Source organism: Equus przewalskii, chromosome 2 (assembly GCF_037783145.1).
Source record: "Equus przewalskii isolate Varuska chromosome 2, EquPr2, whole genome shotgun sequence".
NCBI classification, from domain to species: domain Eukaryota; kingdom Metazoa; phylum Chordata; class Mammalia; order Perissodactyla; family Equidae; genus Equus; species Equus przewalskii.
This window is the reverse complement of record NC_091832.1, coordinates 44,135,489-44,156,706: the sequence shown is the minus strand read 5'-3', so window position 1 is coordinate 44,156,706 and position 21,218 is coordinate 44,135,489. Positions and strand designations below refer to the sequence as shown.

The window sequence follows — 21,218 nt, the reverse complement described above, 5'->3', positions numbered from 1 at the left end:
CTGCACTTCTTGCTTGATGACACCAAGTCCTGGCTAAATCCAGCTTGGTCCTATTCCATGCATGCAACCATGTGGCTGAACATAGCTGGAGAAAAGCACACAGAAAAACTACAAAACTAGACTTGTTTTTAAAAACTTTGTATCAAGGTATAAGACGTATACAGAAATGTGCACATATTTTAGGTGTACTTTTGATAAATTTACATCAAGTGAACAAACACATGTAACTAGCTCCCAAATTAAGAAACAGAACATTGCCGGCGCTGCTTCACACCCCTTGCAAGCCCTCCCTCCCTGCCAAAGGGTCCACCTTCTGACATCTAGCACTGTCCCAGGATACTGGATTTATTGCCCCTGAGTTGACATGGGGGAATCACCCTACTAAAATGGCTCCTAGCAGCACGGATGAGATGATGTCCCACGCTAAGTGAGACCAGCTGTGCTTAAAAGGCTCCAAGGAGGGGCGGTGCTTCAGTGGACATGCTCTATAAGGCTGGAAAAACCCCAGAAGAGTGGGTTTCTTGGGAGGATACACCATTTACCAAATTAGTAAGGAAGGCACGGCGAAGGTGCACCAGCAGCAGTGAAAAGCAGAGTGGTGGCTGACAGTAGGAGACGCCACTACAAGACCAGGATCACCGTCATCCAGGATGATGGACCTCAAAACAGCAGAGGCCTGGTGGCAGCCCTTAACTGTCAGAAGCCAAGAGATCGGAATTATTGTAAGAAGCAGCAAAGACAGGGTGGCAGGCAGGAGGCCTGACCCACAGAGGGTTATGGAGGTGGCTAAGAGAACCTGGGGTCCGGAGAGGCAAAACAGCTGGGCAGCTAACAAGGCACTGCTCAGTCTGTACAATTAAAGGAAATGAAGGATGAATCATCAGAGACTGCAGCAATGGCCCCAAGAAAAAGTAACGATCCCTTGCCCGCCTTTCATACCTAAGACAAGTTTTGGATCTGGAACCCACTGACTGAAGGAAGGCTGGGTCCCCAAGACCAAGCCACCCGAAGCAAATCTATATAGTAATGATTCCTCCTGGCCTTCCTCGAAGGATCCCATGGCACCTGTTTGGATAACTGTACCCTAGGAGAGATGGAATGTGCAAACATTTCAGGACCATTGGACATAGGGTCCGAGTTCACATTGATCCTTGGGGATCCAAAGTGTCATCACATGTCCCTCTTAGAGTGGAGACATGGTGGAGGCCAGGTAACAAATGGAGTCCTGGCCCACTGAGTGTGTGGACACTGGGGTCATTTCTCTGGTCCCCCAAAGTATAATTGGAATATAGAGATTTCATATATGGCACAGCCCCCACATTAATTCTGTGGCCTGGGGGGTGAGAGCTATCATAGTGGGGAAGGTCAAGTGTAAACCTCTAAATCAGCGATTTCTTGGAGTTCAGATAATCACATCTGACTTACTGGAAAACAGTCTTATGACATGTGAATTCAAAAATAGAACGATGAGAACACATGAGAGTTTTTCACTATAGTTTGCTCTGCTCCATTCATATTACAGAATCCTCCAGCTCTCCATACCTGAGCTAAACATGACAAAGTCTTGTTAATGAGGTTGGTAAAATGAAGAACTCAGTATGGTATGTTTTTAAACTGGAATTAAAGAAAAAGCAAAGGTAGATAAAAAACAAATACAAGAAAAATGAATGAAAGCATAGTGGGAAAATACATGTCTCTCAGTTTATTACTTTCCCGTCTCATGCTCTGCTTAGAAGTGAAGCCCTGCTCTGCATGCCTATCGTTGAGTGTAATTTTTTTTAAATAGACTGTTAATTTTGAATGGAAGGATAATTTGCATCAATCAAATTAACACTATGTATATTAATAAGATGCTAAAGTTATCATAAGATTACTAACAAATTGTTTTTAAAAAAGTACAAACCTCTAAACTGCCCCCAACTAAGAAAATAAATTAAAACACTCTAGATTCCCAGAATGGCAAAAATTAATGCCACTCTTAAAAGGCCTAAAAGATGCATCATAGTTTCATTTAATTGACCAATCTAGTTCCGGTGAAAACCAGATGGATCTTGGAGGACAACCTACTGCCAACTCAATCAAGTAGTAGCCCCAAGTACAGATGTGCTATCTTTTTACTTGTTTATTTTTTGGTGGTAAAATACACACAAAATTTACCATCTTAACCATTTTTGAATGTGCCGTTCAGTTGCATTAAGTACATTCACATTATTATCAACCATCACCACTATCCATCCTCAGAACTTTTTTTTGTTTTTTAAAGATTGGCAACCTGACGAGCAGTGCCATGTCCACGCCCAGGATCCGAACCGGTGAAACCCTGGGCTGCCAAAGTGGAGCGTGAGAACTTAATCACTTGGCCACAGGGCCGGCCCCGCTGGAATTCTTTTCATCTTGCGAAACTGGAACTCTGTCCCCATTGAGCAGTAATTTTCCATTCCCCTCCCCTAGCCCCTGGCACCCTCCATTCTCAGATGTGGTTTCTTCGCCAGAGCAGATTAACCTGGCCTCAGGTGTATGGTATCAGGCTATTGACTCAGACAAACCCCTTGGAAGGGGGCCTGGAAATCTGCATTTCACAAGCTTCCCAGACAGGTGTGAAGAAAAAAACATTGCTGTAAATGTTTGTGTAAATATATATCTTGTAATATATAGCCCATAATGAGTGGATGAAGCAAATGGAAGATATTTATGTTGTTATTGTCATTCGAGCAGATCAAGAGTCCATTCTGGGAAGAGGCTGATGAGGCATAAGCTTGGATCTGCTCTCGAGCGAGAACATAGAGTAGCAGAATGTTCTAGGAGCAGGGGGAGGCCAGGGTGTCACCAGGAAGTGTTTCTGTGGAAGAGCGTCTGGTAAATTGCCTAAGGAGAAACCAAAAAGATGGGACATCAATCTGCAAGCACCACTGGTTTAATGTGATTTATTTTTTCATTCTGAATAAATATTCATTTTCATACTAAGTCTATATTCATAATTTTATATTAGTTTTCTAACAGAGGGCCTCAAAATGTAGTCCCCACAAAACCTGGATCTGCCTCTGATTTCTGGGGTCTTGAATGGTTCTTTGCTCTTTAAGAACTTGGTCCTGTGCTCCCTGGGATTTATAATATACCAAGCATCAAGACGGGCGGCTCTCAGGCCCACCCTCCACAACAGAACCAGCAGTGGGCACATATTCAGCTTGGCATCTGCTTCCTCCGCCCCAAGCCAGGAAGCCCTCCCTTACAAAGCACAGTCCTGTGATCAGCCACCAGCCTGTGCTCCCCACTGGCCCCCAGTGGATCTCAGGTGCTAAGACACCGCATATGCACGTGGGGCATGCCCTCTAGCACCTTTCTCACGCTTCTGAAACCATCCAAAGTTTTGTCATAGCTGCTCTAAGCGCCTGGGGCTTTGCCAGGGCCTCTCAAAACCCAGAGTGAAACTAGCTACTCACTGGGAACCCTTGGTGGGTGGTTGCTTTCTCCCCCACATTGCGTGCCCAGGCAGCTCTCTGCAGGGCAGTCACCCAGCTGTGCAGGGATGCACACACACACTCACACATTCGCATGCTCAGCACTCCAGAAACACAGCCACACTAATAAGAGGCCAGGCAAGAAGTAAAACCAAGGGAAATAACACCACTGGCTGGGTTAGTTCTTCTCTGGAACAGCTATCGCAACCTAATGTGTTTTAAAAAAGCAAATATGGCTTCATTGGTGTTTCGAGTAGGAGGTGGCTGCACACGATGGGAAAGGGCCCCTCTATCCCTCCACTGTCTCCAGAATGGTCACCACAAAGCACGGTAGGGAGGGTTCTGCAGAGCCGCAGATTTTTCCAGATGTTCCCCGCAGGCTTGTTCATTCCAATCCAGATAAGCCAGTGGGAGACTCATCTGCAGAGTCCGGGCTTCAGACAGAGCAGAGTAATTTGTAAATGCTTGTTAGAGGAGTCCGCCTTGGCAATCTGCTCTTTATCCTCACTCATGGAAACGAGACTTGACCTCTCCAAATTAACTGGGGTCAGGGGGACAGGTGGGGCCCGGCCCCAGCCTGAGTCTCCCAGACCGCTCGTGCTCTGGTTGTCTCCAGGTCATTGGATCATTTCACCCACTGGTTTATGAGGGACACGGGAGCCTTTCCTCCAACCAAGCGTGATAACTGGGCAGAGTTAGATTCAGTCATGGGACCATAGCAGAGAGGACATTGCAAGAGGCACTGGCACAAGGTGAGCCTTGTTAAAGACCATGACATGTCCCTCTGAATGAGGCAGCCTCCCTCCCACACAGTAAAAGCCCACGCTACCCAGTGCTCCCCTTCGGCCATGAGATAGGGCTCTGGGAAGCTGCCAGGAGGAAGTGTCTGCAGGTACCTTGTGGAGGAGGCTGTTGGAGTCCCTATTTTACAAGCCCAGCTCAGAGTACCAGCTGAGACCTTCTAGGCAGCTTGTACATCCCTGCTGGGAAACTGGTTTCTCGCCTTGGGTCAAGAACCTCACCCGCTTGGGCATGCCTCTGCTCCCCGCCAGGGCCCGGTGGACTGTGTGGCTCAGGTTCCCCAGAATGCCTGACCCTATGAGTCACTGGCCTATCTACATGCTCCCCTCCCTGACTGCCTGTATTATAGCTTGATCGGGGTCAACTCAACAAGAGTCACAGAGCTGGAGACTCAGACAGGGCTTAGAAGCAAAAAGTGACAGATATGGTCGAAAGGAGGAGAGGGGCCTCTGGCCGGTCAGTTCTTACAGAGTTTTAACCTGTTTTGAAAGTTTCTGTTTATAGGAAAAAGGAGGCTGCCCAACGTGGAGCCTTGGACCCAAGGAGAAAACTTGAACTCATGTGGCGGGCATTGGCTACCTGTTACCTTCTCCACCTGCTCCTGACAGCTCAGGAAAGTAGGCCTGCAGGTGGAAACTGCTCTCCCTGCTCTCCACACCCTCCCCTACATTTGTCCTTGGGGACACAGGCTTTGGTGGAGCAGACATTCACAGTGATAATAGGGATGGGGTGGGGAGAGTTGAGGCAAAAGCCAGACTGTCCGGGGTTCAGTACAGCATGGTCCAGTCACATCACCGTTCATTGGCTCATGATGTTTATTGAGCACCCACCTGTGCCGAGGTCCTCGGGAACACACAGGGGCACTTGGCCCCAGCCCTGCCTTCCAAGAGCTTATAGTCCAGCAGCTGGGCCCAGAGAGGTGGAAGGACAGCACACTCTGCTGGGGGCTCACCCTGTTGTCTTAATATTGACTTCTTCAATAATGCCCACAGCTTCCCCACATCCTGCCACCCAAATCAGTGCCTAGGTCATCACGGTTTATGTCCGATCTAGTGACACCTCCACCCCTGTCAGTTCTGTCTTTGTGCGCATAGAGCCCCGGTCCCTCCAACAGGCTGCTGGACTGGAGACTGAGGGGAGGACTCCCAGCCTCCTGCGAATGCTCAGCAATCTCCACGAAATGGTGGGAGCACAGTGGACAGAGGGCTGCAGGTGCTCCCACCTTCTCTTGGGCACCCACTACTGGGATCCACGAGCCCTCTCTGAGTCTTCACAGCCTCTCCTGGCTTCCATGGAGGAGGAAGAAAAGTCTTAAGAGCAAGTTGCTTCCAGTAACCCATCCTGATGAGTAGCAGGGAGCAGTTTGCAAGAGAAAGATGTTTCCTGCTCCTTAACCTGCTGGCATCCCTTCACTTTCTGCTGCTCAGTGACATGGGTCCTGCTCACTTCATGTTGGCGCCGGCTCTGTGCTGGGCTCAGGCCCTTCAAAGCGATGGGCCACAGGGCACCCTCACTCTCGTCTCACCCCTTCCTCCTACCCGAAGATCACCAGACCTGGTGTGCCGTACATAGGTGTTAATGCTTGGGGAAAGAAATCCTTCTCAAGACACGTAACGAAGCCCCCACGCCCAGCAACACAGAATCCTCGCTGCATCCTGTCCCTATAATTGGCAGCTTTGGGCAGGAGAGCCCAGGAGTGGAGGTGATGGCTCCCCGGCGTACACAGCCCTCAGGCCATTGCTGCTGTGTGCCCAGAGGTTCCCAAGCTGAGCTGGTGAGGAGGCAGGCCCAAGCAGGGCTGGAAGGGGAGCGATCAGTCAGAGCAGATGGCTGAAACTGGCTCAGGTGAGCTCCCGGCCCAGCCCTTGGGCTGGTGCCAGCACTGGGGCAGGTGTGTCAGCTGCCCAGGTGGCTGTGGCTGGCCCAGTTCTAGAGCCCCAGCTGGGATGAGGGGCTTCTTTCTCCCTTGGCAGCCAACAGCCCCTTCTCCCCCGGCCCAGACACCCCCAAGTTGAGAGTGAAACTGGGGTTCTCCCCTTATTTCCTCCAGCTGAGTCCCCATGGCCTTCAGTCAGCCACACAGACCGCAAACATCCGGTTCCGGCTGGTTGTGTGTGCTGGGCTGGTCCGGTCCCTCGTGATGGGAACAGCAGCTGCCACCAAGAGCTTTCTCAGTCTGCCCAGTGCTGCAGGTCCCTCAATATCAGCAGGGTCCGCGGACCCGCCAGGGGGCTACCAGGGCCGCCAGAGGCCGGGGCCACGTGGAGGCACAGGCGGTAAGGGTGCGGGCGGGGGTGGCGGGGAGAGCGAGGGCGGGCAGCAGGTGTCCCCAGCGCGCCTGCCATTGGGGCTGGCACCGGCTGCCCTCCGCCGCAGGTGCTCCAGCAGGCGAGCGCTCACGGCGGGCTCCAGGACGCGACAGGCGGGCAGCACGCGGGCCAGGCGCGCCAGGCAGGCCCGGTAACCCTCACAGTAGCTGTCGGAGGGCGCTGCGGACGGACGGAGAGAGGCATGAGGCGCAGGGTGGGGTACGGGACGCGGGGCAGGACTGGGGGAGGGGCGGGGCAGGGTCACTCACCGGGCGCTGCCGCGGGACAGGAGGACGCAGGCAGCTCCTGTAGGAAGCGCACGGTCATTTCCAGGATATCCGCCTTCTCCAGTTTCGAGTAGCAGGAGCTCTGCGCCCAGCCACGAAGGAGCGGGACAGAGAAACAGACAAGACAGAGTTCCAGCAGGCTTCCGTGAGCACTACTCTCTTGCCAGAAACTGAGGCCGGCGCGCTGTGGCACGGGGTTGGTCAGCTCCTCCGGACCAGCCCCACCTGGGCTCGGCCTTGGTCGGCGCGTGTAGACCCCTCGCCGGTTCCTGGGGCAGGGGCACCTCGGCCGGCCCTCCTTCCTGCTCCACGCCCCAGGACCCCCACCCCGGCCCCGGAACGCCCCAGCACTCACCTCCCTGCCCAGCAGCGGCAGGATGAGCCCCTTGAGCTGCCTCAGGCTCTCATTGATGCGCGCGCGGCGGCGCTTCTCCAGCAGCGGCTTCAGGCTCTGCGGGCGGGCGCGGAGGCCGCGGTTACGAGGGTCGCAGTTCAAACCCTCGCCCCGGCAGCTCCGCCCCCAGTCCCCAGTCCCAGGCTCCTACCTTGCGCAGCTCCGCTCGGTCCCCGGTCCTCCGAGGCAGCCCCATGCTCGGCGGGAAAGCGGCGCCTCTGGGGGCCTCCGCGAGTGGGAGACCTGCGCCCGCCCGGAGGCGGAGCAGAGACCGAAGCCGGGAAGCGGGTTCAGTGCTCTGCCCGAGCAGGAGCCAGAGGAGTGCGCGCCACCCCCGCAGCCCGCCTTTAAGGAGGCGGTGTCGCCCGCCCAGCGGGTCCCGCCCCGCGGAGTCAGGCCGCCTTCGGGGCCCCACCCCCGCCTTTGTTCCTCCGCATGGTGGGGGTAGGAGTGGGGACGGTAGAGCCCCCGGGATCCCGCTCCAGACCTTCGCATCCCCTGTGCTGCGGGGTCGCGGGCCTGCGGCGCCCCCCAGCACTTGCAGGGGTGTGTGTGGGCGCCATCGAAGCCATCGCTGCCCGGACTCCGCGGGCAGGAGGGGCGCGGGTGGGGCCAGGCCTCGCCTCGCTCAGGCTGGAGTCCCTCCTTGTCCAGCGCCACCCTGCTTCATTCATCCTGGCTCAGCGCCTCCTCCGAGCCCCGCCCTAGGCTCGGGCAGGGGACCCAGCGGCGGCGGGACCCCAAGGCCCGGCCTCAGGGAGCTCCCAAGCGAGTTTCTCCTACGGGGAGGGACTCGCTCCACTAGTTGCTCCGCGGCTGAAGGGCTGAACTGGAAGGGGAAACCGAGTCCCGGAGAGAGGTCTCAACTTGCTTGGGCTCTAGAGGCTGGGAACTGGCCAGGGCAGGACTGGGGCTCCCGTGGCTGGACGCCTGCCCAGGGCTCTGAGGACTTCATAGATTCGTCTGGCTCCCCCCCGAATTAGAGGTTATCTGGTTTCCCCGTCCTCCATTTTGAAGGGGGGAAACTGAGGCCCAGAGAAGAGGCAACTCAGGAGCCTTCAGAGCTAATTTTCATTTCAAGTGGCTCCAGCTCCGGGTTCCCTCCCACGGGACAGTCGGAGCTCACATGACGGGCGGAGCGAGGCGGTCCTGGGTGCCGGCCACCGCTGCCCGCCGCGGCCCCAGTGGCCCGCCGGGGCCCGCCTCCGCGCCGCGTGGCCGTTGCTGCAGCAAACTGGCTGGGCGTCCCCCGCCCATCTGCTCGGAGCTGCCCTCCCCCAACCGGCTGGCGGGGCAACGGCCAGCCTGGCGGACCGCGCTGTGGATGGCCCGACCAAACCTCAGGCGGACGCCGGCCTGGACCCACCGAGCCAGGCCGGGAGGAGGAACCGTGGGGCGGAGCCGACGGGCGCTGTCCAGCGTGCTGGACGGGCCCCCTCCCCCGCCGCCCAAACCTCTGCGCCCCAGCAGGGCCCGAGAAGACCAGCGTGCCCACCAAGGAAGGGGCCTGGATGGGCCGGCCCGGTGGCGCAGTGGTTAAGTTCGCACGCTCCGCTTCTCAGCGTTCCGGGGTTCGCCCGCCCGAATTCCGGGTGCGGACATGGCACCGCTTGGCACGCCATGCTGTGGTAGGCGTCCCACATATAAACTAGAGGAAGATGGGCACGGATGTGAGCTCAGGGCCAGGCTTCCTCAGCAAAAAGAGGAGGATTGGCAGCCGATGTTAGCTCGGGGCTAATCTTCCTCAAAAAAAAAAAAAGAAGAAGAAGAAGAAAAAGAAAAAAAGGGGCCTGGAGCAGCCTGGGCGAGTTGGAGCTCAGGCCACCCTTACCTGTCCCTCCATTTATGGAGCATGTGCTGTATTGTATGTTAAGCGCTTTTCAGCCCTCACCTCCATTAATCCCCAAAACGGTCCTAATAATGAGAATAAATTATTCAACACATTTGGCCAGGTAGGGTCTGAGGGTGCCTGAGCCCCTGTCCCCCACGCATCATTGAGCCCAGGATCCCTATAGGCCAGCTCCTCCAAGCTAATTAATTATTCTTTAAGGGCTCAGAAAAGGACTTTGTGCATCACTCACTGATGCCCCACATGCCCTCCCCAGCCCCCTTCTCAGCCACACACACTGGCTCATTAAGCTCTGCCCACAAGCCCACCATGCACCAGCATCTGCATCCTTGCTGAGAGACCCCGACACTAGCTCCTGGGGAAACAGACTGAGGAGGAAGGTTGCTCCTAGAACATCCTCCTCCGTGCCTGTGGGCCATCATTTGAAGGCTGGAGGGCAGGGGAGAAAACTCTCTTTTCAGTGCCAGTTACCCCAGATTTTAAAAGTCTCTTCTCCATTCTCTCTTTGCCGTGAAAGACTTTGACAAGGTAACCCACCATTTCCTTCAAACAAAGGATTCTGGGGGTTTTGCTGGTTACCTGGAGGAAGGAGTCATTTATAAGCAGGTGAACTTAGGTAAGACAACTGAGTGGGCAGGGTGTTGGAGTGCAGGCTTTATGGAAGGTGGGGTCACTTAGGGTAAAATAGGGAGACACTCCACCCCTGGTTCCTGCCCTTGGGTGGGGAGAGAGATCTGAACAGGTGCTTTCCACCTAACTGGGGTGGACAGATAGCAGAGTGAGCTTTGCCCTTTCCCATTTGTGTCACCTCAGGCAAGGTACATTAAAAAACAAAAACAAGCCACCACCACAAACAACAAAAACCTCCCCCTGCCTCAGTTTCTGCAGCTGTAAAGGGGGGATAGTGGTTGTAACTCTGTCCTGGCATCGCTGTGGGGATTCAACATGTGGGTGAAGCTTGGCATAGTGCCTGGTAAGTGGTGGGGCTTCCACAAATGTGTCCCTCCTGGAGTGGGCCCTCTAGGGCTGATGGGGAGCACAGGGTGGACCAGTGGAGCCTAGAGAGGATAGTGAAGGCCGGGATCCCGGCCTGAGTCTGAGAGGTGTCCTGAAAGGAGTCTGAGAAGATGGTCAGCAGAGATGGGTGCTCACACATGACTTTCCCGGAGATGTCCCTAGCAGCAGTGGGAGAGGCTCAGGGGCATCTCTCTGCCTCGCTGACCACCGTAGCAGCAGCACATCACCCGGAGCTGGCCCGAACAATGACAAGACCATGTGGATAGAAGAGGATGTCCACAGCAGGGGAACCACACTGGGAGTGAAGGACATGAATCACAGAGATTTTTACTAATGGAGGAGGCATGTGAGGGACACCCAAGACAAGCCATTTTAGCTCTTTGTCCCTCAGCACCTCTGTCGCTCTACAAGCCTCAGGGTGCACCTGCCGCTGGGTGGGCTAGAGAAGAGTGGCTCCAGAGGGCAGTGAGAGCCAGCCAAAGCAAGAAGGCTGCCAGGATAAGACTCCTCCCTCCACTTGTCCGAAAACTGCTGGGGAGGGGTCCCAGATCCCAGCAGCCTCATAGGTCCCATGGAGGGAGCGAGGCCAGTCCAGCCGAATGGAAGTCCCTGGAAACCTACCTGGCCACACAGGCATAGCAGCTCTGGGTTTACCAAGGGGCCTTGGAGCGCAGGAGGCCATTGTGCATGACGCCGCCAGCTGGCGGTCCCAGGGAATGGTATCTGTGGCAGTACCAGAGTCCCACACTAGGACTCCCACTGTTTTTGGAAGCAGCTTCACTCTACAGCATTTCCAGGGCCACCCAGTGCTGCCCAGTGAGGGCTGGGTGAAACAGCCCAGAGCCAGGCTCTCAAGCGGCTCCAGTGGGGAGGAGGGGGGAGGCTGGTAAAGGGTGGGAAAGGAGAGGCACAGGATGTTTCAAGGCTGCCGGATGTGCTGATTGCGCTCCCACAGCCACGCAGCCCCCACCTCTGGCAGCTCTTCCTTGTGTCCAGCGGCTGTGCCTCCCTCCGGCTCCCACAAAGAGCTTCCGGCCATGCAGGCAGGGCGGTTTGGAGCAGGTGTGCTCTCCCGGCCCGGCCCGGGGCCTGGAGGACAGGACCTGGCTCTGCTCCCTGGGGACTGCTCTGCTGTGTCTCTGCACTGCCCCCAACTCTTTCTCTTCTCTTGGCTTGGCAGCCCCAGACCTTCAAGCTCATGGTTAACTCCCCTACCCTGAGCCCCTCCCCCACCAGAGAGCCACTCTGGGTGCTCTCTGAGCCCCCGGCCTCCAGATCCAGATACCTGAGCACAGCAGGTATTCCCGCCCTTTCCTCCTTCTCTCCCTCCCTCTGAGAGGCTCTGAGGGCAGTTCTTGGGGTCTGGAGGGACCCAGGAGGGCTGACAGCCCAGCATCCATTGCACCCACTGGGGCATACACCCAGAGCCCCTTAGGGACTTGTTAGGCCTGTTCCTGCCTCAGGGTCTTTGCCCTTGCAGTCTTCCCTGCCTGGAACGCTGGTTCTTACCACTCAAAACCCAGCCCACTGCACCCCCTCAGATGGACTTTTCCCTGACCACCCACATAGCCTCTACAACTCACTCCCTATCACCCCGTTTTCCTGTTCTGATGACACTTGTCACTTTCTGGAATTGCGGTAACTGTTTGCTGGCTCGTATCCCCAGCGCCTGGAACAGCATATAGTGGGCACTGGGTTGATGAGTGAATTTGTCTGGGGGCTCAGCTCGCCAGCGCCTGGACAGCTCTTGAATTCGAACCCAGTTTGGGCCTCTCCGGGCTCTCCATTTTCACGCGAAGTAAATTAGGAAAGAAGAGCCCGGGCTCACTTGCCTTTGTCGCCTGAGTCCTGCCGGCGGCGCGGCCATCCAGCCTGCGGGGAGGGGCGGGGCGGAGGCGGCACGGGGGGCGGGCTCGAGGCTTAAGCCGAGAGCCCGCGGGGCCCGGGCCCCAGAGCGCAGCGGAGGCGGAGGCGGAGCGGAGCGGGCGAGGCAGCGCGGAGCAGAGGCCGGACCAACAGCCGCTCCGCCTCCCTGACCCGCAGGGCCCCGACGGGCGCACCTCGTGGGCTCTCCCGGTGCCCGAAGACAGGCGCATGGCGCCCGGGGAAACGCGCTGAGCGCGGGTCGCGGCGCCGCGGGCGGCACCATGGCCCTGGAGCGGGCGCTGCAGGCAGCGCGGCTGGGCGAGCTGGACGTGCTGAAGTCCCTGCAGGGCGCAGGCCTGCTGGGGCCCTCTCTGCGCGATCCGCTGGACGCGCTGCCAGTGCACCACGCTGCCCGCGCCGGCAAGCTGCACTGCCTGCGCTTCCTGGTGGAGGAGGCCGCCCTGCCCGCCACGGCCCGCGCGCGCAACGGCGCCACGCCGGCCCACGATGCCGCCGCCACCGGCCACCTCGCCTGCCTGCAGTGGTTGCTCTCGCAGGGCGGCTGCAGGGTGCAGGTGGGTCTGCGCCGCTCACCGGGCGCCCTGGGGCTTCCTCCTCAGGAAAGAGTTCTGGCCCCAGCCCGGCGCCCTGCGTGGCTCAAGGGTGGGTGGAGTTGGGCACTTCCCAGCTGAGCCTGCTTCGGAGCTCCTGCCAGAGTGCTTGGGATGGGGTGGGCTCCCCTGGCTGAGAGGGCCCCGGCAGACGCAGACGCCCTGGCAAGCCCTGGCCGCTGCCGAGAATAGCACCTGAGTGACGGGGAACCAGAAGGGAACTGGGCCAGACTGGGCTAGTAGTTAAACAGGAGTGAGAGAGTCCTGGAGAGGGGGCGGGGGCACAAAGGGCCTGGGCAGCAGAGTCAGAAGCCCATGATCTCCAGGATCAGGTCTGGGGCAGGGGTGGCAGGTGGCGGGCCTGGTCAATGGGGGCCTCCCCAGGACCTCAGCTGACCCCCGGAACATCAGTGCCTTCTGACCTCCCAGCTCTGAGTTGCTTCTCCAGGCCAGCCTGAGTCTTCCTGCCTGGAGACCCCACCTGGCCTCACACAGCTGTCCCCAGGCTGAGATAAGCCTGGCCACTCCTGAGCTGGAGGAAAAGGCAGCTTGGGCCCTGATGTGTAGCTCCCGTGCTCGTTCCTGCTGGAGGGAGAGCATCCTGCAGGTACCAGGCCTGGGGATTCAGGTGTGCTCTGTTAGAGCTGCCAGTCCATGGGGCAGTGGACAGCAAACTCACAGGCTAAAAAGTCAATCAGGTACATCAGGTACTGCTAGGCCACGTGGCAGAGAGTGTCAGGGAGCTAGCTGCTTGGGCGAGGTGACTTGGGGAGGCCTCTCTGAAGAGTGACCCCTGAGGGGGTCCTGGCTGATGAGAAGGAGGTGGCCAAGTGATGAGCAGAGAGTTCCGAGCACAAGGAACAAGAAGTACAAAGCCCTGAGGCGTACACATTCTTGTCCTGCTGTAGGAACAGCAAGGAGGCGAGCATGTTTGGAGTGGGGTGAGGGTGGGAGAAGCCACCAGGGCAGGTCCTAGAGGATCTCATAGGCTGGGGTTAAGAATTCGGATGATAGTCTGGATGTGGGGGAAAGCCAATGGAGGGAGGAACCAGAACTGATTCTCCCCTTAGCAAGACCACTGGGTTAACTGGATGTAGAAGGAGAGGAGGCGGGGTGACTCTGAGCTTGCTGTGCCCTAAGGATGGTTAGACCCCTCCCCCCTCACTTTGCCCTTAGGATGGCAAGGCCCCCTTTGCCACCCTTCCTAGGAGATTGCCCAGCTCCTTATCTCCTGGTTGGGTGTGTTATCAGGAGTTCCTGGCACATGGTCCATGCCCACACATTTGGGATGTGGCATACCTCCCTGATCCTGGTGTCCAGCCTTGGCCAGAAACCTCCCTAGCCATGCAGAGGAGGTAGAGGAGCAGGTGGCCTTATGCCCAGCTTATCAAGCGGGCTTGGGCGCGCTGGGGCAGAAGTGTATGTGGGGGAGGATGACCTTGATCCCTGGCCCTGCTCAGCCTGGAGAGATAAGCAGCTTTAGGGTGGGGGCCACAGCACATGAGGCTCCCAGGGCCGACATAGCTGTTGGAGCCTCAGGGTCAAGTCAGAGCCCATAGGCCTGGAGTCCTCACCTTAGTGCCACCCCCACCCAGAGGCCCAGAGCCAACAGGACCCCCTGGAGCCTCAGACACAGTCCCTGAGGCCAGTGGGAAGCAAGGGCCTTTCTCAAAAGCTGGGGCTCAAGGCATACTTCACCGTGGTCCTGTCTGGGTTACTTCTTAGCCAGTCCTGTCCCCTGGGCTCAGGAAACAGACTGGACCAGTCTTCTGGTCCTCCCTGGGCCTTCCAGCACACTGAGAAGTCTCAGCGTTGTCTTCGGCTTCCTATGGGCTGTTTACTCTGCCTCCTTCCTGGCCCCGCAGCCTGTTTACCCCCCACCCCCACAGCCTGACTGAGGACTTACCAGCCATGCCCAAGCCCCTCCCCTCTGCTCGTCTCTTCCTTTCGCATTTTTACAGCAGCCTCTGAGGTTCTCCTGCCATGGAGGTTCACCTTCCTCAAGCTGCCTGGGCCATACCTATCCCCACAGGGCCCTCTCTCGGGGCAGAGGGGCAGAGGAGCTTCACTTCCCTGATCCTAGTAAACTGTGCCCACCTCTCACTGCTGCCCCAGCTGCTTTCCTGGCCCCTGCCCACCTCTCCGTCATCCCAGGTGCTTGGCACTGTGAGCTCCTTCTATCCTAGAACCAATGCCCACTCTCTCAAACTCACCAGCTGCTCAGTCCAGACTTCTGGGTTCTCAGTCATTCTCCTCCTTGCCCAGGTCACATAAGCAGCACCTGCCAACCTCCTCCCGCAACAGACACACACACCTGGATGTTCACAGATGACACGTTCAGCACTTCTGGGCCATCATTGGCCCCACCCCTTCTGGGTGCCTGGGATGGGGGTCTTGCCCAAGCCCCTCCTAGGAGTTGCCTCTAACCCACACCTGCCACCATTGGCTGACTGCCCAGGCCCTGCCCACCAGTACCCAGAAGTCTCCTCCTCCACAGGGCAAGAACACAGCCTGTTCCCAGCGGAGCAGGGATCAGCTTGGGGGAGGGGCAGTTCTCCTTGCTGAGGTTGGGTTCTTGGAGGTGCACCAAGCCCAGGCCTCTTCCCATGTGACACTTGGGGAGGGGGAGAGGGAGGGGACAAGAGCCGGATGCAGGGAGTGCCTCCCACGATCCTGATGCCAGCCTGGTGCAGCCCCAACAGCCCACCCTTCCTGGCCCAGTGACTCTCTCTTGCTCCTTATGTGTTCCCTGAGCACTTGGGTGACAGGTGCTCCTGCTGGGATGAGGACAAGGGTGCCACACCCTGAAAGCCTACTGTGCGCGGGCATGTCACAGTCATGACCTGCAGGCCCTCGAAAGCCCAGAGTGGATGGCATGGTGGTGCTGCCTATGGGCTGAAGTTCAAACAGGGCCAATTAGGTGCCCGAGGACAGAACTGCCCCTGTGGCTGGTGGGATACAGGATGTAGTCTGAGCCACAGGTCGGGGCAGGACAAGGCTTCAGAACTAATGGGCTCTCCTCCCACAGGACAAAGACAATTCTGGTGCCACAGTCCTGCATCTGGCTGCCCGCTTCGGCCACCCGGAGGTGGTGGACTGGCTGCTGCATCATGGCAGTGGGGATCCCACTGTGGCCACAGACATGGGCGCCCTGCCTATCCACTATGCCGCCGCCAAAGGAGACTTCCCCTCCCTGAGGCTTCTCATCAGGCACTACCCTGAGTAAGGACCCCCCTCTTCAAGGGGCTGCTGGGTGGGACGGTCCAGGCCTCTGGGGGATGCCTGAAGTTAGCCATGCCCCTCCAGCTTCCCAGGGGAATTACCACTTCCAGAAATGCCCAGAGGCCAGAGGACCAGGCCAGAGACAGCACTACCCAAGCTGAAATTTCTCCCCTCCTGGCAGCCACTTGCCCCAGAACCCTGCCAGCCAGCACTCCCCAAGCATGCAGCTGCACCTGGGAGGCTGGGCATACAGGCCAGGATCACACGAGCTTGCTCCCCTCCAGGATGCTCATAGCCCGCAGAAGGTGGCTCTCTCTAGCTCTGACCTGTGCCAATTTGCAAGATTGTTCTAACTGGAAGGTAGAGGTGAAGAGACAGGAGCCCCTCCTAGACCCTTAGTCAAGAAGGAGGAGGAGGAGTTATGTCAATTATTAAGCAGTGAAGGGAGAGAGCTGCCCACCCAGACCCCCAGCCCACCTCCTAGCCCCACAGCTCCCTGGCCTTCCAGAGAGCAGCTTCTTATTTCCTGTGGCCCCTCAGCCACTCCCACTACTAAGGGGAGTGGGGCTCCCAAACCTCCTGGGGCCCTTGGCTTGAGTGGCTAGTCTGAGAAAGCGGCTGAGCAGTAGGCTGGGAGCTGCCAGGGGTGAGGTGGGGAATGTGGAAGAATGGAGCTCAATGCAGAGCAAGGAGTCATGGGGCATCCTGAAGGAGGGAGGCAGCCACATCTTAGGTTCACCTGTGGGGAGGCAGGTTCAGGAGAAAGCTCCCAGACCCTGTCTAAGGGGGTAGGACACCAGTAGCCCCAGGCAGCCAACAGATGGGGGCTCTGACCTTTGTCAGTTCAAGTGGGTGCCTGGGACATAGGCGGTGACAGAAGACCCAGCCTCGGGAGGAGAGCAGTCACAAGGTGAGAGGGTCTGTCCTCACCACTGGCTCTACTCCTGAGCATGCCTGTAGGGTCACTGGCCACCAGAGAGCAGGCAGGAGGCCAGTCTGGCCCCATATCCTGATGGCACAGTGGCTGCGGCTGGTAGCGTCTTGGGCACAGGCACACTGCGTGGATGTAGGGCAGCCCTAGAACCCCAGGCGGGCAGCAGTCATCCCCTCAGCCCAGGATGGGCAGGCTGAGCCTGCCTTGTTCTCACTGAGCCAGGGGTTCCTTGGTTTGGTTAGTGGGACACCAGCAGGTGCGCCTTGTGGGCCAGGGGTTCTCTTCTCAGCCATCCCTGCAGAGGCCACTTGGCACCACTTTGGCGTGAATTCTCTGCTTCCAGACAAGCTAAGGTCTGAGTCACGTCAAAGCCAGTCGGATTTAGAGTCGGCGGGCCCCAGAGACCCTCGAGTGCAGGCTCCCAACCTGGCACCCATCAGGGCCCCTGGGGGACTTGGTTCCAGACTCCCAAGTTAGATTCTCCAGATTGGGGCTGGGAGCCGCACCTATGACATGCTGCCAGCCCCACTGCGGTGATTCTGATGCTCCTGTCCCACCCCTTCACTCAACGCAGAGGACATTGAGGTCCTAAGAGGGGAAGGATGGGCTGTGGTCACCCTCCCCCATCACACATAATGGGCCCCAGAAAGCCAAGGTGATGGCGATGCAAACTTAGCCCAAATGATGTGAACTGAGGGGGCTCTGAGTCCCCTTGGAAGTGCCAATGAGGAACTTAGGCAGGAGGGGTAGGGGTGAAGCCCCAGGCTGGCTCTGAGGCCCTCCTCGTGGAGAAGCCTGGGCCTACGATGAGCCCCCATGGGCTGGAATCCCAGCCTTAGAAAGACTCTGGCTGTGCCATGGAACATTCTCATGGGCTTTGGGGCTTGGGGATCCTGACCCCTCCCAGGTCAGGCCAGGTGCTGGCCGTGATTGGGCCCCAGTGCTGACTCTGTGGCCAGATGTCCTGGGCTGATGAGCCGCCAGCCCCTGAGAGGCCGCCATGAATCTCAGGACAGTGGACAGAGGACTCGGCTCTGTTCCCACAGCGCCGTGTGACCCGGCTGATAAGGAGGTGCTTTTGTGTAGTTGCCAGACTGGGCTCAGGCAGGAGGGGGTGGCTGGGGATTGGGCCGGGGCCCACTGGCAGGGGAGTTGGGGGTTGGTGCTCACTTAGCCTCCTACTTTGGAGGTGGAGACTTCTGCTCCATAAGACTGGGGACCCCAGGGTTGGGAGCTGGGGAGAGGAGAGGCTCAGGCTGCCCCAGACCACAGGGCCTGATCGGACCCAAGCAGCCCGGCTCTGGAGGCTGGGACTCTCTCGTGAGCCTCCCTGGCCCACCCCGGCTGTGAAGCACCGTGAATTATTCACAAGGGCTCAGCTCTCCCTGGCAGTGGTGAGGGAGGAAGGGCTCCAGCCCTACCAGTGGGAAACTCGATCCCACTCAGGGAGGCTCTGGCAGCAGTGGGCCAAGGCAATGACAAGCTGCAGAGGAAGAGGAAGGCGGGACGGCCTCAGAGTAGGGCCCAGCTAAAGCAAGACTGCACCTTGGGGTGTTGGAAAGGGCTTGAGACGGCAGGAACATGCTGTACCCACCCGCCGTCCTCTCTGGTCTATGCTGGTCCATTGGACAAATCCTCCCAGGGGCAGAAGAATTGCCACAGTGACCTCAAGGGCTGCTGCCACCTGGGAATCCTCCCTTTGAGCCCCCTGTGGAAAGGGTCCCTAAGCTGCAGGCACGGAGGCTGGCCGGGGCTGGGCTGGGGCTGTTTCAGGCCCTGGGTCTGAGGGAGATGAAGTGGGAGGGTTCACCCTCCTGGTCAGGAGCACTAGTGGCTGGTGGAGGGGACTCAGGGGTCCGGATCCCCCGTCAGGACTGACTGAGAAGGAGCGAGGAGCCAGTAGCCCTCTGAGCTCCTGACCGCCCTGCTGGAGGGCCTGCGGCCCAGGAACCATTTCCTGCTTGCTCTGCCTCCACTGTGGGCTCACTTGGAGCCTGTGCAGTCAGAGGGAAGCCCTGGGCTCAGTCAGGACCTTCGGGCCCGAGCATCAAGGCTGGGGAGGGAAGGAGGGCACTGTGGCCCTGGGGCCCCCAGGCTCTGCCAGTCACAGCAAGCTGGAACACCAGTCTGCCCAAAGATTTGTATCAGCTCCAGCTCCCCGTGGGTGCCTCCTTCGTCCAAGGCCTCCCCTGACAGGCTGGAAAGCGTCCTGGCTGGGAGTCGAGATAAACTCAGAACAGCCCAAACCTGCCCAGTGCCCACTAGGGGCCTGGCACCACACAACAGTCTGAGCCTCACGACGACCCTAGGCAGTAGCTCTGTAATCAGCCCAATTTACAGACTGACTGATTAATGTTTAGGGAGCATCTGCTCTGTGCCAGGCCATATTCTAAGTGCCGCGGATACATTGGTGAACCAAACGAATGTCCCTGCCTCGTGGAGCTAACAGAGAGAGAAACAGGGTCTCCGACAGGTTAATTATTACTGGCTGAGGTCCCAATGGTTCACTGTGTAGCCTTGGTCAAACTGTACCCCTTCTTTGGGTCTGTCTCCACTCCTGGTCCAGGCCCTAATCTCTCAGGGCCTTTCAAGTTCACAGGAGACTCCACTTTCTCCTTTAATGCAAAGGTTCATGAAGCCTGGCTGCTCCCATAGCCCAGTCGGAGGGGTTCAGGCAGCCCCCACCTGGGGCAGGAAGCCTCAGCAACTCACCCCTTAGGGAGCCCCAGGGCCTGTGGCTCAGCTGCCCCTTAGAAGGCTAGAGGCTCTGCCTGGGCCTGGGGCTGCCCCTTCCCTGCTGGGTACCTGTTTGTGCCACAGGCAATGGGGGCTCACTCATTCTTAATTACTCCCCCCCCCAGGTCTACCCTTGGTGTTTGCTGAGGTCACCTGGGCAGCAGGGCCTGGGGGCAGAGCCTGCACTGGCATGTCCACCCTGGGGACCCTGACCCAGGTGGAGGCTCTGAGAAAGGAGGGGCCTGGTGGAGTCAGGAGTAGCCCCTCTCAGTGGACAGCCTCAACCTCCACCAGCAGCTCCTGATCCAAGGCTAACATGTCACCTTGGCCCCAGCTGGTTTCCCTCCCTGGCCCTGGCCCTCTTCCTGTCCAGCTCTGCCCACCTTTGAGAATGCAAGTCAGATCCCTGGACCAGTCACAGGCTCCCTGCTCACTGACAGGGAAGGCCACTTCTTACAGAGCCCTCCTTGCTCTGGTCCCCCCACACCTCATCTCCAGTTGCTCCCCCATCACCTACTCTGCTTCACCTCCCCACCTCCTTGCTGCTCCTGCAACAGACCAGAACCCTCCAGCCTTCGCACTGGCTGTTCCCACTGTCTGGAACGCCTCCCCAGAGAGCCCTATGGCTGCTCCCTCCCCTCCTTCAAGGCTTTGCTCCATCTCCCCTTTCCCCAGCCTCCTTCAGATTGGAGCACACCTCCACAGTACACACACTCACTCCCCGTCTTCCTGGGCACCCTTATCACTACCTGGCATTACATTCTGTGCGTCTGTGTGTTCTCTTACCGTCTGTCTCCCCAACTAATGTCTTCCCCATCCTGTCTGCCCAGGGCACAACACTTAGTAAATATTTGTGGAATGAATGAGGAGCCAGGAGTCTCTGAGTCTAGTCTGGCCCTGCCTGCAGCTCACTGCATGTGACCTCAGACCGAACTCCCTTCTGGGCCCCCCGGCCCATTTGGTAAATGGACCTAACCTGCCCGAGCAGCTGAGGCCAGTGTGAGGAGGCATCACAGAGCTCCCGGCCTGGCTGCCCATCTCACCGACTCCCATTTATTCACTCAGCAACTAGCAACCAACACTCCCTCAGTGCCCAGCCCTGTCAGTGCTAGGGATATAGCAAGCCCTCCCAGCTTCGTGGGGTGACATTCAGGGACCTCACGGGGGACAATGAACAAGAAGACAGATGGAGAGCATGTGCCACATTCAGGGAAGTTCTTGCCTATTCCCTCATGTGGGTTTGCCATCCGTCTGGTGGAAGGGAGCTCCGAGAGGCTGGGGTCTGCTGTTGTCACTGCTCACTGCGTCCTGGCATGGAGTAGCCTCATGACATGCATCCCTAAAATGGATGAAATAAGTGCAAAAGGCAATTCAGGAGTGACAAGCACTATAAAGTGAAATGGGTTAGTTTGGAAGGGGGCGATAGGGTGTTCTTTCAATTGAGGGGGTCAAGGAAGGCCTCTCTGAGGACGTGAGCTGAGCCGAGACCTGAATAGGAAGAGGGACCAGCTGTGGGAAGATCTGGCCTGGGAGCATTGCCGGGAGAAAAACCAGTAGGTGCAGAGGCCCAAGGGGGATCAAGCTTGGCTTCACTGAGGACCATGAGGAAGGCTCAGAAGGCTGGGAGAGGTGCAGGGACCTGTAGCCTTCTGGAAATATTCCAGGCTTGCAGATGGATTGAATGTAAAGCTGCTGTTCTAGAAGCTTCCTCAAATTAGAGCTGCTTTCCTTCCC

General features: G+C 57.9%; 2 protein-coding genes across 8 annotated transcripts in view; one reads left to right on the top strand and one right to left on the bottom strand.

Moving 5' to 3' along the window:
* Nucleotides 1-5,056: 5,056 nt before the first annotated feature.
* Nucleotides 5,057-7,861, bottom strand: HES2 (hes family bHLH transcription factor 2). Its single transcript, XM_070604050.1, has 4 exons — nucleotides 7,401-7,861; nucleotides 7,211-7,306; nucleotides 6,838-6,937; nucleotides 5,057-6,748 (listed from the first exon to the last, which is right to left on the bottom strand). The coding sequence occupies exons 1-4, from the start codon at nucleotides 7,443-7,445 to the stop codon at nucleotides 6,492-6,494; spliced, it is 498 nt and encodes a 165-aa protein (XP_070460151.1). The 5' UTR covers nucleotides 7,446-7,861; the 3' UTR covers nucleotides 5,057-6,491.
* Nucleotides 7,862-12,017: 4,156 nt separating this feature from the next.
* ESPN (espin) overlaps nucleotides 12,018-21,218 on the top strand; it is a 32,149-nt gene continuing 22,948 nt past the window's right edge. For all 7 annotated transcript variants that reach the window (XM_070603885.1, XM_070603895.1, XM_070603882.1 and 4 more), the window contains exons 1-2: nucleotides 12,018-12,556; nucleotides 15,621-15,814. In XM_070603885.1, coding sequence (XP_070459986.1) covers nucleotides 12,263-12,556; nucleotides 15,621-15,814 — 488 coding nt within the window. In that variant the 5' untranslated portion in view covers nucleotides 12,018-12,262. The remainder of the gene's footprint in view (nucleotides 12,557-15,620; nucleotides 15,815-21,218) is intronic.

What these genes read in the sequence shown, in the direction of transcription:
- HES2 (XM_070604050.1), bottom strand. Translation starts at nt 7,445, where the DNA reads ATGGGGCTGCCTCGGAGGACCGGGGACCGAGCGGAGCTGCGCAAG. An exon ending in TGCCGCTGCTGGGCAGGGAG is followed by an intron (nt 6,938 to 7,210) that starts GTGAGTGCTGGG and finishes GGCTGGGCGCAG; the next exon opens with AGCTCCTGCTACTCGAAACT. An exon ending in CTGTCCCGCGGCAGCGCCCG is followed by an intron (nt 6,749 to 6,837) that starts GTGAGTGACCCT and finishes GTCCGTCCGCAG; the next exon opens with CGCCCTCCGACAGCTACTGT.